This window comes from Cydia amplana, chromosome Z, assembly GCF_948474715.1.
Source record: "Cydia amplana chromosome Z, ilCydAmpl1.1, whole genome shotgun sequence".
Taxonomy (NCBI): Eukaryota; Metazoa; Arthropoda; class Insecta; order Lepidoptera; family Tortricidae; genus Cydia; species Cydia amplana.
The window spans coordinates 29,523,253-29,539,266 of NC_086096.1; the positions used below are offsets into that span (position 1 = coordinate 29,523,253).

At 38.2% G+C, this 16,014-nt stretch overlaps 1 protein-coding gene across 2 annotated transcripts; it reads left to right on the plus strand.

Moving 5' to 3' along the window:
* The first annotated feature begins 1,260 nt into the window (after positions 1–1,260).
* On the plus strand, positions 1,261–14,561 carry LOC134661494 (uncharacterized). Of its 2 annotated transcripts, none has more exons than XM_063517603.1 (13): positions 1,261–1,513; positions 2,128–2,376; positions 4,107–4,283; positions 5,655–5,780; positions 6,324–6,476; positions 7,155–7,393; positions 7,832–7,901; positions 9,344–9,469; positions 10,210–10,363; positions 11,222–11,365; positions 12,029–12,185; positions 12,952–13,135; positions 13,723–14,561. In XM_063517603.1, exons 1-13 carry the CDS (start codon positions 1,296–1,298, stop codon positions 14,534–14,536), a joined length of 2,811 nt encoding a protein of 936 aa, XP_063373673.1. In that variant the 5' UTR covers positions 1,261–1,295; the 3' UTR covers positions 14,537–14,561. The 2 variants fall into 2 exon arrangements, with proteins under 2 accessions (XP_063373673.1, XP_063373674.1); XM_063517604.1 differs by having other exon boundaries at positions 7,161–7,393.
* Positions 14,562–16,014: the final 1,453 nt, after the last annotated feature.

The window sequence follows — 16,014 nt, forward strand, 5'->3', positions numbered from 1 at the left end:
ATAACTGTAATAATGGCAAACCAATTTTGACGGGAATTTGGTTAAGTTGGACTACAAATGTGACTGGTGAGGTAAAGTCAACAAATTGGATAAGATGATTGCCGGAGTGTGAAATAAAATTATTGCAGATGGCGGCATTGATTGTTTATTGTTGTAATAGCTTTTAGGACATATCTGGTATTCCAGTGAGCTTTTCTAAGTCCCCTTTTTAATAAAACTATACATTTTTAAGCGATTCATATCCAATACCGGGATCCCGGGATTGATGAAGACAGTTTCGGTATTAATACCGGTATTGTGAGAAGTCCGGTATTTGGAAGCCCTAGCTCCCATACAACAAACGTGATTTTTGACCGAAGTTAAGCAACGTCGGGCGGGGTCAGTACTTGGATGGGTGACCGTTTTTTGCTTGTTTTGCTCTATTTTTTGTTGATGGTGCGGAACCCTCTGTGCGCGAGTCCGACTCGCACTTGGCCGGTTTATTCGTCTGTGTCTCCCACCGGAATCCTAATCCGAAAACATTTTATACCGCTAGTGTTGGTCGAGTGCATAGTGTAAGTATATCAGACAAGAATCATAAAAGCGAAGGAATACGAGTAGAACGAAGCCGCATTATTGTGATTCTAATAAGTGCCATAGCGTATTTAACTGTAGTCGGAAAGTTTTATGCCTACGAACAATAGAGTCCCCTGTTGATATGAGAACAGCTTACTTATATTAAAAAATGTTTGATGCGCGCCGTGCGGGTCACGCGACCCCTATCGTTCCCGCGTCGACGTCATGCCACGGGTTAATTTATTATTACAACATCGCGGCTGTAACTGTACGGTCAACTTCTAAACTACGTATACCTATAGCCCTACCACTTAAGTCAGTTTTATAGTAGACGGTAGCTGAAGTAACAATAACAAGCATATAAAATGTAACTTGCCGTCTTTAGAAATTTTTGCATAGATTACCTACCTATAGGTAATTAAGCTTTTGTTTTACGGTAGACCTGGGTACTACTAACATAATTAAGTTTCTTTGCCATAAAAACGAATTAATACTATACTCAGTTCTATCCATGTCAGTTCGATTGACCAATTTACTATACAGTTACCTATGACTATGAGTTATGAGTCTTATGAGTTACCTGCTTTCGTACAAATTTAGTAGGTACCTAATGCTTACCTACTAAAATGACAGATCGGTTGAACCGGTTGGACAAATTGTGACAATCAACTGTAATTATACTATGGAGTATAAAAAGCCTACGTTACTAATCTACGTGGCTATGTCGAGATTTGCTTGCAATGTTTAATTTGTTTCACATTATGGTGATATTGTGGTGTTTGACACCGACGCACGGGCTGCGCAGCGTCCCGCAGTACGCGCGGGACGTGTCGGAGCACTGCAAGCGGCGCGACGCGCTGCCCTCGGTGTTCCTCAGCCGCAGGGTCATGGACGCCGACGCGCAGGTGCTCCACTTCTCCAGGCTGGACGTGCCTTATAGCTGTTTTACTACTGTAAGGTACTGCAGGGATTGAGGAATCGAAGATTTACATAATTTACCTTATATGTAGTTATAATGATGTTTGTTCAGATACTCCGTGATTAGGGTTTGCAATCCGGATCCGAAATGTATGAAATTATCCGGATCTGGATCCGGATCCGCGGATATTGCCATACATTTCGGATCCGTCGAGCAAACCCTATCCGTGATACGTTCAGATACGTGATTTATGTACTACCTACTACGCGTACACTGCTTGACCTTGCAGCGAGCCATGCAGGAGTTGCGCTAATTATCAATCTGGACCCATCTTTATGTAATACCTACTACGTAATACCGAGTACCTACACATGTTGTGCCAACGTACGCCAATCTAAGGGACGCAGCTATACGGAGGAATGAGTTAACAATATCGAATGCTCCTTCTCCTTTTAACGCATAACCGCGTGAACCGCGTCCCTTAAATCGGCCTACGTTGGCCGCCATATATGTGTACTCACATCATCGCATTGGCACATCAGCGCATCTTCGCTAGGTCTGAACTGAATACACCATAAAAACTTTTTTTTTTTTAATAATTTATAGAAATGTTCTTCAATGCGTAACAAGTCGAACTATCGTTCACTCTTCAGAACGGAGCCCGGCCATAGCATAATCATGGTGGTAGAATTGTCGCCTGGCCAATTGCAGCAAGAGTTCTGTACTGACGGATATCAGCTTGGAGTGTTCGAGTACACTGAAACGTTCGGCGGGTACTGGGGCCCGATACCGGACGCCGTTCTTAAACGGGACCCGCAAGACCCGGTGTACACTAAGCAGTATACCCTGGCGACTAAGTCGACGACGCCTGTCACACCCCGGACTACAGAAAGTACAGTTAGGTAACGGTTAACAAGTACCTATTGATAAGCGGTGATATTACGGCGGAAGTGTCAAATTTTAAAATCGACAGCCATGTATTAGCATCCACGTCCAAAATAAGTATTTTGGGGGACATGGCTGATCACTTGATCGACTCTGGTCCAAGACAGCATATTTACCTATTTTCACTACACCAGCTCGTAAAGGCTCTTTTTATATGTATCAAAAACTGATAAGAAAGTTGCATTTTATCCACATGTCACACATGTGTGACAAAGTAGGTATTCTGATGCGAATTTTGAGTTGTTTGCTCATTTTAGCAGATAGAATTCACTTTTAAGTGATGATTTTGAATGATAAATATAGTAACGTTCAAGTGAATTTGATTTGTAATGTTTTACTGTTAGTATTTTCCTCGCGTTGGTGTGGAGAACAATTTTGTTTCACTCGGGAGCAAAGTTTCTTTAACTCTCGTGCCATAGTAACCCTCGCAGCGCTTGTGATTCAACTTTCGAACCACGAGCGTGGCGTCAATTTTGGTATCTTTCGCTTGCTTGGATATTATATGTATATATACATATCAATATAAGGGTGGGGGGTTAAACAATAACTTTGCCCCCTTGTTAAACAAATAACTAATATCTCTTGAATAACACTTTATTACACCCTAACGCGATTGATACAAACTATTAAAATACGAGTATGTAGCTTTCTATTTTTACACAATTTCTGTTGTAATTTCGGATAAAACGGTCCACATTGCACTTGAAGCATAAGGACCCTTCTGTAATGGAAAGCCACATATAAACTTTAGTTGAAAGTATGAAGGTCACTTTGCCAGTGTAAATATTTGCCTACGCCATACCTAAGCCTTAATTATATAATAATACTGCAGTCACTTTTGCCACGCATGCTAAGTTCTTGGGCTTCACTCTGGACTCCGGTCTACAATGGCAGGAACATATTGACAGGATATGCAGCAAACTCAACTCAGCCTACTATATAATATCTCGGCTCTTGCCTATCCTGTCTAAAGAGAACCTAATGATAGCCTACCATGCATACTGTCATTCTGTTTTGTCGTATGGAGTAGATTTATGGGGCCTGGCTGCTGACAGGGACAGACCATTCCTCATACAAAAGAAAATTATAAGGAAAATGGCACGGGTGGCCCCTGACGCGCCAGCTCGTCAGTTATTTATAGACTTCCATATTCTAACGTTACCTTCTTTGTTAATTCTAGAGGTAGTTAAATATGTTAGGCTAAATTTAGAAAAGTTCCCGAGGAAAATATGGACCAGCAATCGCTTCCAGGACCAGAGGCGACACGACCTAGAACTGCCTAAACATAGATTGAGAAAATCCGCTCTCTCCTTACATGTATTAGGACCTAAACTTTATAATAAGATCCCGACGAGTATAAAAGACGTTCGCACCAACTTAGGATTTACATTAAAACTTAAGTCGTTTTTAATCCAAAAGGCCTATTATTCCGTTGCTGAATTCTTGGATGAATAGCTCGACGATTAACTACTTATTGTTATTAATTTCTTAATGACATTGTTAGAATTTTATTGTTACATTTTTTCTGTATTAATGTATTTATGTTTGACACCCATCTCGCATACCTATGTACCTAATTATAAAACTGACAATGTATGATTAATACAAATAAAATGAATATGAATATCTTATCTTACAGTTAAAGTTCTCAATCGTCTCAAAGGCTTAAATATAATTTTCTTTTCAGCATTCCTAAAACGACATTATCAACCTCTAGTAAACCTACAGCTGTAACGCAGGATTTTATCACAATAGAAGTGCCGTTGGTCAACCTCTCTGCTACTTTGGTACCTATAGACCCTCAAGACCAAAAACCGTTTGATGTAGACGAGTTTTTTGATCAATTTTATGATGTGGTGCCGAGGTTTGTATAAATACATCGAGTTACGAGCAGTAGGTTCATTTCATTGTGTAGGTATTTAAAGCATATCCTTCAAATTTAAATCGCTATGTCACTCAGAGATCGTCTCTCTCTGTCCCTCCCGCCTCAGTGTTTCTTAGATAATCGGTTGGGTATAGCTAGATGATATAGAACCTACTTATTCAAGATGCTTAATTTAGTAATCAAATTACGTAGGCACATAACCGCATTCGAAATCATTCGAACTCTAAAAATTTCAAAGGATCTCGCGTGCACGAATAAGTCCGAGCGAGATACGCTGCGATTAATCTTAAATCAATGTTAGGAGGCCAATTCGGACGTACATTTTATATCTAAATTATTTCATTTAGTTCTCAATCGCGCGTGCATTTCGCTCGTAGGTAGGTACTTAATTGTCCGTACAAGTGTTGGCGCTAGCGAGACGCACGGGCAAATGATAACAAAATGACATCATTTTTATGTCAAAATGGCATCAAGGACTTTTTAAAATGTCAATCCGAAAGCGTTTGCTCTTTAAAGGTGCAAGTGTAGAACTTCGCTACGCCGTAGCAAACGTAGCCCGTAGCAACCTTTAAAAACGTAGATCTTATACATATTATACATATAATAATTATAATAATAGAGGTAGAGAGGTGGGTTTCTCTGATTTTTAGGTTAGACCTACTGTCGGTTGTTTGATAAGTTTGATTTTTAATTTCATCTCAGTGGCAAGAGTGCCTTATTGGCGATAAGTTCTTTAGGTTGAAAACCGTTTTAAAGGGGTGTGAGTATAGAGATAAAGTTTTGCTAGTAGGTGTAGGTAGGTAGAATTACAAACGGATTAATAGTTAGCCCCGGGAAATGGAACATGATAATGAGATCAATGAAACTTTACAGTTAGTTTATAATTAATTCCGCGTCAGGCGGCTGTACATTGGCGGTGACCAGAATGACAGGCCAGCAAAACTTTTCTGTGGGAAAAAAGGAATGCCAAAGTACGAGAAGAGTCCCGAAGTTGTCTACTTGTCTCGTTTGTAGAGGGCCGGACCTATAAAATTTATAAAATTAGCGTATAATTATAAATATGAATAACTTTAGACATCACTTGGCATTTGTTTCCCCCGATAGAAACTTCTGGCCATGTTATATTCGAATTAAATACATTATTCCCCTTAATATTTAACACAGCCAGAACTCTAAAACTTGCATATTTCAAGTGTTTCTTCTTTCAAAGTATATTCTCTGACCTCCACCAATGAGCAGCTGCCAAACGCCTGAATCTAGTAATAAGGATAGTATAGCAAACTGTTGAGTTTCGCACTGCGTGTGAGTAGTGTTAGAAAGTACATAAGTACTTAACTACGATCTGTGCAGGCCTGGGCAGCCATACAAGACCAGTATTTTGCCGTTGGTACAAATAGCAGTGAAGGAACAGGAAGGCGACGGAGAACCCAGATACGAACTTGATTATGCCGTGGGACCATTTACGCCAGATCAAAGGTTAGTAGAGATAGTGTAGGTAAATGTATGTAAATACTGATTAAGGTCAATACGGATGTGACTGGCCTTCACATTGGGTTTACACATTGATTAGTGTTTAATGCGAGTTCAGACTTTTGCCACTAAACGAAAGTAGCAAGTAGCAAATCGAAATAAACACTAATAAATGTGAAGGTTAGCCAACCTTACCATACGGGGACCTTACCCAAACATTGTTTATCTTGCCTCGTTACAATAAGGTTTACAAATTATTATAATTACTTACAACGTTTCATAAAATAAGTTTACAGTACTTGGTGCTATGCTATTTTCCCGAACTAGTGCGGAAAATAGCACTTTCCGTGCGTATGTCGAAAGTTGAAAGTACCATATGTACTGAAAAACGTTGTACGATACACGTGCGAATAGGTAATTCGCAACTCGTGTCGATTTAAAACATTCCCTTCGGTCGAGTTTTAATTTATCGCCACTCGTTTCGAATTTCCTCTTTTTTCCGCACTTGTATCGTAAATAACTATTAATAAACTATAACCTTATGTTCAGACTGACGACACCTGCACTGTCAATGACATCAACGCACATCAATACAAATAGAAACAGTAACAGATGGAAAAAGAAGAAGTTGCAGAACAAGCGCGTGGAACCAAAAACAAACAACTCGCCGCGTACGAGAGAACCTGTCGACTCCCGTAAATTGTATGGATATTCATGCGTGGAGGCCAATACATTACATAGAACTGTCTCCATACAAAGTTGCATTACTCCGAAAAATACATATATGTGGAGTGTAATTAGTGGAAACCGTTCTTGTAAATAAGTTTAAATAATTTGTTATAGTTCACATTATTTAAACCATCGTTGGTTGAACTACAAGGGAACATATTTAGCACCATTCAAAAATAGCCTCGCTAATTACAAGAAACTCTGGGCCCGATTCGGATTTTGTAATAGACATCTATTAGATATCTTTTAGACATCGCCAAAATACGATAACGATATGTTTAAGATCTAACCTGTCAAATTAGACATTTCCGCGATTCTGGAGATACTCTTGAACGATGTCCACTAGATATTACATAGAGATCTAATTCACATCTAATAGATATCTAACACGATCTATCGTAAAAGTCGTAAAAGTGACATTGGTTGCCCGAATTGCGCTGCAAAAGAGAACTAGTTGATATCTAAACTATAACGTATCTAGAATGGATCTAGTACGTGTCGTCTCTTGTGAATATATTGAAGTTCGAATACGGCAGTCTGTATTGAGATTAACAATCTTTATAATTTATTTATCTCTACCATTAGGCATGTAATATTGCTATACAAATATTTAATCGAAATAGAATGATCTATTTATAATAGTTTTTAAAGTTTCAGAAAAGAATACTCACTCCCAACCACTAGCCATAGGCCGTCCAACGACGCTATTCTTCCCCAAGAACTAGAAAACAAATATGAGGACACTAAAGAAAAGAAACCAATCAATCTGGTAGATGATGTCATACAATCACTAAACGAAAGTGGGGGTTTGAAACCACAGGAACTAACCAACGACAGCGATGTTTTTACATTATTAAATAAGTGGGATAATAGTTACCGAAACTTGAGTGGTATGTACGTTTTAGTCTTATTTTATGGGAAACGTAATTTTCCTGATAATTATTTTCTTACATGTTTAATTAACTACTTGTGTTTTTACCAAGGTACTTATTTAGGATTTCCTTCTTAATCTGATCAATTAAATATTTATACAGTATGAATCTGTATGAATATATACCAATAAAAGATTATTGTGAGATTTATGAAGTTCGAATTGGCCTTCATTAAATGTTAAATGTTCCGGATTAAAACTGGTATATTAATCGCTTCTTTTGTGTTATGTTAACACTACATGTCAGTGCAAACTATATTTATGAATGCCATTAAATATATATAAATATATATATATATATATATATATATATATATATATATATATATATATTAAATAGAAAAAGAAACTGATAGGTCCGGATCTTAAAATATTAACATTTTTTTCCCAATTTTAGTATATTTGGACCCGTATCCTAATATAACTGAGATTCCTATTCGAGGCACAACGGAAAGTGTTTTAAGAAAGTAAGTAGGTACCTAAATACATTCATGTAACTTAGACTGGTAGACCCTTTATGTTATGAATTAATTAGTAGGTAATTATTACGAAACTTAATACAAAATTATAGTTATCTACTAAATATACTACTTAATACTAAATATAGTTGACAAAACTAATATTTTAATTTCTTCGTAATTTAACTTACATTTTCTTGTTACGAACGTGCTTAGTACTAAATCACAGGACATGCTAGAAAACACTGGAAACATATCGTCAGTATTGGCATACAAAAAGCAGAGACCTGAAAATCCCAAGGACACAATTCAAGTTGAGTCCTTAACGAAGGAAGGAATCACAAAGTCGACAACCGTAATGGATAAAGTGCCATTTTTACCACTTACTGCCGAAAGTGTCCAAACTGCGAGCAGTCTAATAATTGGAACAATCAGCAGTACGAGATTTGAAACAAGCGTCCATGGTACGTTGGCTTTTAATATGAATACTGTAGGAACTTACTAACTTCTTAGGGTCGGTGGCACCAAACCGTCTGTCACCGTTAAAGACTTCGCTAAATTTTATTCAATGGGAATTTTCATAGTTCTCTTCTGAGTGAGGTTGATCAGTCTGTCAAGTGTGATTGGAGCAACTGGCCCTTATACTAAATGGGTAGATTATCTCTATGGACGCTATTGTTACCCGCCGCTCAATAGTCATACAGTCCGTGAGCTCTATAAAAAGGATATTCGGTTGAAGGTAGAATCGGATGTAATAGTGTAATAGAAAATGATTTTTGATTTAGTTTAGTTTAGGTATTTAGAATTTTTAGCCTCGAATGATATAGGGCAATTAATACCACCATCACATATTATTAATTTGATATTATATGTAAGAATTGTTGTACCGTTTGTGCCGAAATAAGAATTAAAACATACTAATCGGCAATCATTATTCATTAGCGTATTGGTCACTGATGTGTACGCCTATACAGGCTATACAGGATGTTCCAAAAAAGTAACGAGAACACGTCTTAAATCGCGAAATACAGCCACAAGGATAAAGTTTTTGAATTTTTGATGATTTTGGGAACAGTGTGTAAAGTGCACGTGCTAATATTAACGTGTTATTATTTTTAGAACAACAAGAGAAACGAAGTAGTTTAACACAACCTTTAACAGATGATGCCCTAGTTCCTGTTATCACTACAGAGTACGTAATGGGTAGTTTAATAATATGTATAATGTTTACGTATATAAAGTAGGTACGAACTAATCATTAAGTACTTAATTATTATAAAGTCATCAGTTGACTAACACTGTAAAGGAAGTAAGAAGAAAACAGGTTATACCTAAGTACATTTTCCAGCAATAATGTTGTAAAATGTGCATATACCTACCAATCTCAAATACTTATTTTTTTAAAGTCTTTATATAGTTAATGCTACTGACTGTACTTAAATAATTTCTAGACGATCTTTGTCGGGGACGTTGGTGGATCACGAATCGTGGGAAAATGTGGTGCAATCAGCGCCAGTGATGGCCGGACTGCTGAATCAACACGGTTCTGAACTTTTAAAACCACAGGCCAAGCGTAGGTATGAAATATGTAGCGAAGTAGGGCTATAACCGCGAAAATCGCAGTTCGTCAATTGCGGGCATTTTTCTCTGTCACTCTAATTACGTCTTAATAAGAGTAAAAGAGATAGATCCCCGCAATTTGCGAATTTCGGTTTTTGCGGTAGGCCCCCAGGTATTTTAACTCAGGCTACTGCACTCTGATAGCTGACAGTAATATAGTAGTAGGTAAATTTAGGCATTATGATCTTTTCGCATAAAAAATCGAATAATGAATCTATACGATTTCGATGTCAAATGACGTAACGACGACCTCGGCCACCACGGTATTGTTTGACTAGCTCAGGACAGGTTCGAACCCCCGGTTGTCGGTAGATTCAGCAGTGACCAAGTTGCAATTATTCTTTGTTGGTCCATATATTCATATTTTGCCACGGGTACTTAATCACTATATAACGTCAACATGCCGAACATGGATATAGCACAAGCGGATGTTCATTTATGTACCTAATTAGAGTTGACGAATATGAGTATTTTAGAAACGTACACGTTTTGCTATTTGTAACTTTATTATATGTATTAGGTACTCGTACTTCTTAACCACATTAATCATTATTGACTAGCTTCAGTCGCAAAACCGGAATCTGCCCTCACTGAAACATTGTTTTGTCAACATTTTCATTCATTCAATAGATGTCGTTATGTTTGAAAGAAAAAAAAAACACAGGCATATTTTATGCCTGCTTACAATGGCTCACAGCTTACGGCGGAGGCGGCACATCTCGGCCATCATGGTGGACGACGCTCGTCCGCACCGCCGCGTCACCACGAGCACGCCGTTGCTGCAGCCGAGCGCGTTCAACGCCATAGATATGCACGAATTCGCGCGACTCATCGAGCTCCCGGATGACCAGGCACTTATTCACTTAACTTGTTTATTATTTTATGATCCGAGCTTTAGCTCTGTCACTCACGACTCCGGGCATGTGTGGAAAATTGTTATAATAGTACCTAACGATTTTCTGCATGAGGGTTTGCCTAGGGAATTGAACTTTATTATGTACAGGGAAGGTTGTTATTAAATAAAATCAATAGAAAGTAAATATGCAATAACGCATTTGCGATGCAATTTATGTGCCAACTTGCTTTGCACTACGACTTCCCGCACGTTGTAACATAAGCCTACTAAGAATGTCCCTTTTCAATATTATGCTGATGATGCTTTTAAAAATAATCTTTAGCGGCCTATGTAATAGAATAAAACCAACTTCACAAAACAGTTTGAAGAACCATTTAAGTTATTTACGACCATAGTGCATCTCATAGCCATTACAAATAACCACAAGACGTAGAATACTTGTCGTGGAGGAGTTCCAATCTGGTCTTCATGAGCAGTTAGTTCCGTTTCATCTGTGCTATTTAGCACTGTTTAAATGCCAATGCTTGGATTTTAGGAAAAAATAATCGCTATAAAGTATGCGTAACATATAAGAGTTGAGGAGTTCCCTCGAAATCGGTTGAGAAATGGCCGAGTTCTGAGGTAACAAAAATAAACAAACAACCGAATCGGAACCCCCCCCTTTTAGAATTTAGAAGTCGGTTAATAACCGATTTGCAAGACCGAACTATAATCCCATAAGTAGGTAATCCGTAAACAAAGTGTTGCGGCTTACTACTAATCCGACGATTAACGTGATTTTTTGGCTAAATAGATAGGTTTTTCGGTTTATGGTGTTTTAGTTAGTTAGGTGCATTTTTGTGTTATTTTACAGATGAATAACCACGTGACGATAAAACTGAATCCCAAAACGAGTGCCCAGTTGTTCGATATGTGCAGCGCGTACAACGGAACTAAAACCAGATTCATGGTCGTGTTCAACTCGTCGAGGGTAATACTGAGCATTGACAACTTTACGGTACGTATTATTTTACATTCTTTAACATACCAAAAAAAGGGTATTTATCATTCTTAAATAATTTTTATTAAGCAGAAACGTTTGCGAACGATGCTATAAAGCTTAGAATAAATTTAAAAGTGGAATAATTACTGTCTTGGGTGAGACTTGAACTCACGGCCTCTGGATCGATACTCCAGCGCTCTGCCAATCATCATGTCAATAACTCTTCATGTTCTTATATCGATATGGTTCTGTTTGTGCGAAAGGGAAATGATTTCGGGTAACATGTATCGTTCAGGGATTGATTGAAAAGTTAAAACAAGAAAATAAACAAACCTTAATTCATAAATTTCGATTTTGAAGAACCGACCAGACAAGACGAAGAAGAAGCTGACAACTGCATCTGCATTACCGATACCTACGACATACCTAACTGCGGCTGCGACTGTCACTCATTTCATTAAGGAAATTGACAGTGACAGCGCCCAGCCAAGGTCGCAGCAGTAATGCCGGAACAGTAATGCAGCTGCAGTTGCCATCTGAATGTAACCTTAATACTTTTGATAACATGTAACGCGCGTGAACAAATGCAACAACAACAAATCGAAGCAAAGATGACTTGAGTGTTTAAAAGAAAGATCATACTTTGTACCTATAATACCGTATATTATATATGTTTAGATGGCGCACGTCATGGTGGCTCTGACGACGGCGCGGCCGCTGGCGCTGCTGGAGCCGCAGTGTCCGCAGAACCTGGTGGAGTGCCAGGTGGAGGGCACCCGCCTCTGTATCGACAGCACCAACGCCTGCGACGGCATACCGAACTGTGGATCCGCATGTGATTGTTTTTCTGTTTCATCCTGGCTAGCAGCTTCTCGACTCGAGTCGATGGTTGGCAAGGATGGACAGGCGTTGCCCGACGTCTGGTTTTGATGAAGCAAATACGGGCATAACGTGGTACATGAGTGTTTTTCATCTTTTCATTGGATCCATGCGAAGTACATGTTGCTTTGCCCGCAGAAGCATAGGAGCTGTTATAGATAGTGCCGCCGAACTACTTACTTCATAGGCAGTTTGATGCATTCGCAACCATCTCGCTAGGAAGGTGAACATGGACGTGTCGCGTGTAACATGGCATGGATGGTACGGCATTACAAAGTGTTCTCCGTCGAAAACTTGAACATGCTCTATTATTCTTCACTTGACGGTGGAGTCTGCGTGCCGTAGTCGTGCGGACGTCGTACCTGCGGCAATCAACACATCTATTGCAATTATCACTTTTAATTTAGTACCTACGGACGACACTCCTTGCTGAGCTCACCAATTCTAATTATTAAATGTCTACAAGTACATATCTAGAGAATAATCAATCAATTACTCATATAACGCAAAAATTTCAAGAATACATCTTCCTATAAGTATTCATATTCATGGTACTAATGCAGCTCATTGTAATACAATTACAGAACTTGCGATGTAGTGTGGTACCATTGTTGCCACAGTTAACTGCCCATTAATAAGCCATATTGCGACCAAACAAGCACTATTATTGGTCAGTTAAGTGTTTATGTACCTACAATGAACCGCCAACTGTTGACATCTAGATGCCTACGACGAAGACCGCGTGTTATGTGGCGTAATCGACCGGCAGCGCAGCGTGTACCTCGCCGCGGCCACCTGCCTGGCGGTGTTGGTCACGATGCTCTACATCACACACTACTGGCTTCGCATATGCGTGCCCAAAGTAGCGGAGGCATTCTTCGTCTACTACGATAGCGCCGACAATGAGTAAGCGTTTTATTTTTTAAAACCTAGCTAGATCGATTTTTCGCCCTCGAAAACCCCCATAGAGCCAATTTAATCGAAATCGTTAGAGCCGTTCCCGAGATCCCCGAAATATATATACCTACATATAAATAAATAAATGTACAAGAATTGCTCGTTTAAAGGTATAAGATTTAGTATAGTACATCATAGTACATGTACTAAACGCAAACACATCTAACTGACCACCAGTAGACCTTGTCACATCGCAGTCGCAGTAAAGTTCACTAGTTAATTTTCACTGAGCCAATGAAGGTAACTAAGTAATTTTAATATGGTTGTTTAGTGGACAGGTAAATAAGATCCAGACAGGTTTTTTTATTAAATTATTTATTTTTTGTTTTATATAGGTAATTAAGAGTATCGATGATAATGATCTACCCAGGTTAAATAAACATTGGTTTATACTCTTAAATGAGGTAATGTTTAAACTTTTATTTAAATTTAACTTGCGATTAATTTACTACAATCTTTTGCTCATTAACAATAAGAAATGATTGATGCTATATTGCTAAAAATAATGTCGCTTAGGAATTTTATTTTCTTTTCAGGTTGTATTTGGACTCAATTATGCGCTCTCCGATGGATACTGATCGCGACCAATATATGTACAATAGCGCTCTTTTTGACGAAGAGAATATGTTATATTCCCAAAACACAAAAAAATCCACAAATATTTTTCAGCGCGCGTTTTCTTTTTTCCACAAAATGAACTTATTTAGGCAACGGGGACCGTCGATTAAATTAGAAGAAGTGCATGGAGCCGGAAGATCGTTATCTACAGAAGTGCCTCGAAATAACTCATTTACTGAGTCCGAACTGCTCAGCATGATGAGCGACGGAAGAGATCAAGAAGTACAAACAGGAGAGAGCTTAGAAATGGCATATTTAAAAGTGATAAACTGCTTGAAAGAAAGAGAATCTGACAAGAGGCCAACCAAAGAACGCCTACCTTCAGTACATAATGTAGTATTAAGAGATTTATTAAAAGCCAAATTATCTAGTTCTTTGGATACGAGTCTAGGTTCACCCGGTCCGTCTGGAAGGAGCGCGGTCCTTGCGTCTGTACCCGGTTTAGAAGAAAAAGAAATTCATAGCACTTTATATGATCCCGGCACAAGTAAGAGTTCAAACCCAGAGAAAATAAAATCTTCGGGTAGTGGAGCAAAACGGGGTAGAAAGTGTTTGAGATTTAATGAACACGCTACTTTCATACCCCGGGACGACGAGGAGGGCGACGATCCCACGGAGACGGAAGAATTGTTGACGGGAAAACGATCACATAAAAAAAATGATGATAATAATACAGAACATGGAGGTTCAGATTTCAGAAATTTCTTTAGAAAGAAGAAAGATCATAAATAATAACTTATACAATATGTAGTATCTAGTTGATTTATGTATATAGTTAGTATATATAGATATTAGTACCTACTTGCGTTTTGTAGTAAATGCATAAACTCAAAGGTACTAAATACTAATTAATATGTAAACAAGCCTTAAGGCAAGTGTACGCGTTCATAGAGACGTTGCGCAGGAGTGCACCTTTAAAATTAAAAGAGTTTAAAAAAACATCGTCTATGACACCTTAATATATCTGAACATCTATACTGGAATTATAATGCCACTTTTGACAAGGTTTTCGTGGTGGCCCACGAATTCCATTATAGTGCACGTATTTATGTAGGAAAGACGGCAAACTGATGCAAGACTCGCACGTCCCGCACCGCTGTTTCCTAATTAAGAGCAATTGTGGACCGGATAGGACACGTGCCAAAATGTCGTGCCTCTTACGTCATTGTACATTTGTAATAAAAAACACATTAGCAGATGAAACTATTTTCTTTGTGGACAGGCTAATAAAGGATTGGTTTATTTTCAATGTTTGCCCAACTATCTCTGATCTAATTATTTTAGCAGTCTATGTATACTTATGTGGGTATGTTTGCGTCGAATGTTCCACCAAGACTAGGTACCAATCCGATTCTGGGGGCCGATTTTTGAATTTCGACCGCTCGATTTCGTGTATTTCGTTCAATAATATCTCCACTACTAGGCCTATAAATTCTACTAATAGAATTGAAAACGAGTGGTAAATACCACTCGATTCCAAATTTCTATCACTCGTATTTCAAAAATTAGCATTTCGCCGTTTTCCACCGGTTTTCGAGTGACGAAATCGAGCGATCGAAATTCAAAAATCGCCCCCCTGGTTAATGAGGTGTCAATTTATGCGTTTTTAACAACATTAAGCTACATTTTTGAACATTTTGAAACAGGAGGAGGTATTTAATGAAACGATTTGTGGAAGCGTTGCAGTTTTTGAAATATTTTGTTATGCCAGCATATTAAGATCAGTCCTTATAACCGAGAAACTATTGACCCGCTATCGTTTTTGAGTGGTTTTAAATATAAATATCATGTTTACATAGAACTAGAATAACTACCTACATGTACTTTAGTTAGCATCATTGAGCAAATTTAACGAGAAAAAGGATTAAGTTTAATTTCGGTAAATAAACGGCGTTATATCTGAACAACGATAACGAATCGTGGACCAATACATACGCGTAAACGGCACGTAATTTATTTTTTAAGAAAATTATATGATACGTTTCGAGCAAAAATGGACTTATAACTACAGCTGGCCTCACGATGCTTATCTTTACAAAAAGCTAGTGGAAATATCAAATTACTCAGGTATTCTAAATATTAAAATTTTGATTTTGCATAGGTAATAATATAAAATAGTCCCAAATGTCACTTTCGTGCCACGGACGGATAACATCCAAAACAGTTTCAGGACAAGATATTAAAATCAGAATCGGGTTCTAGGCTTCTAG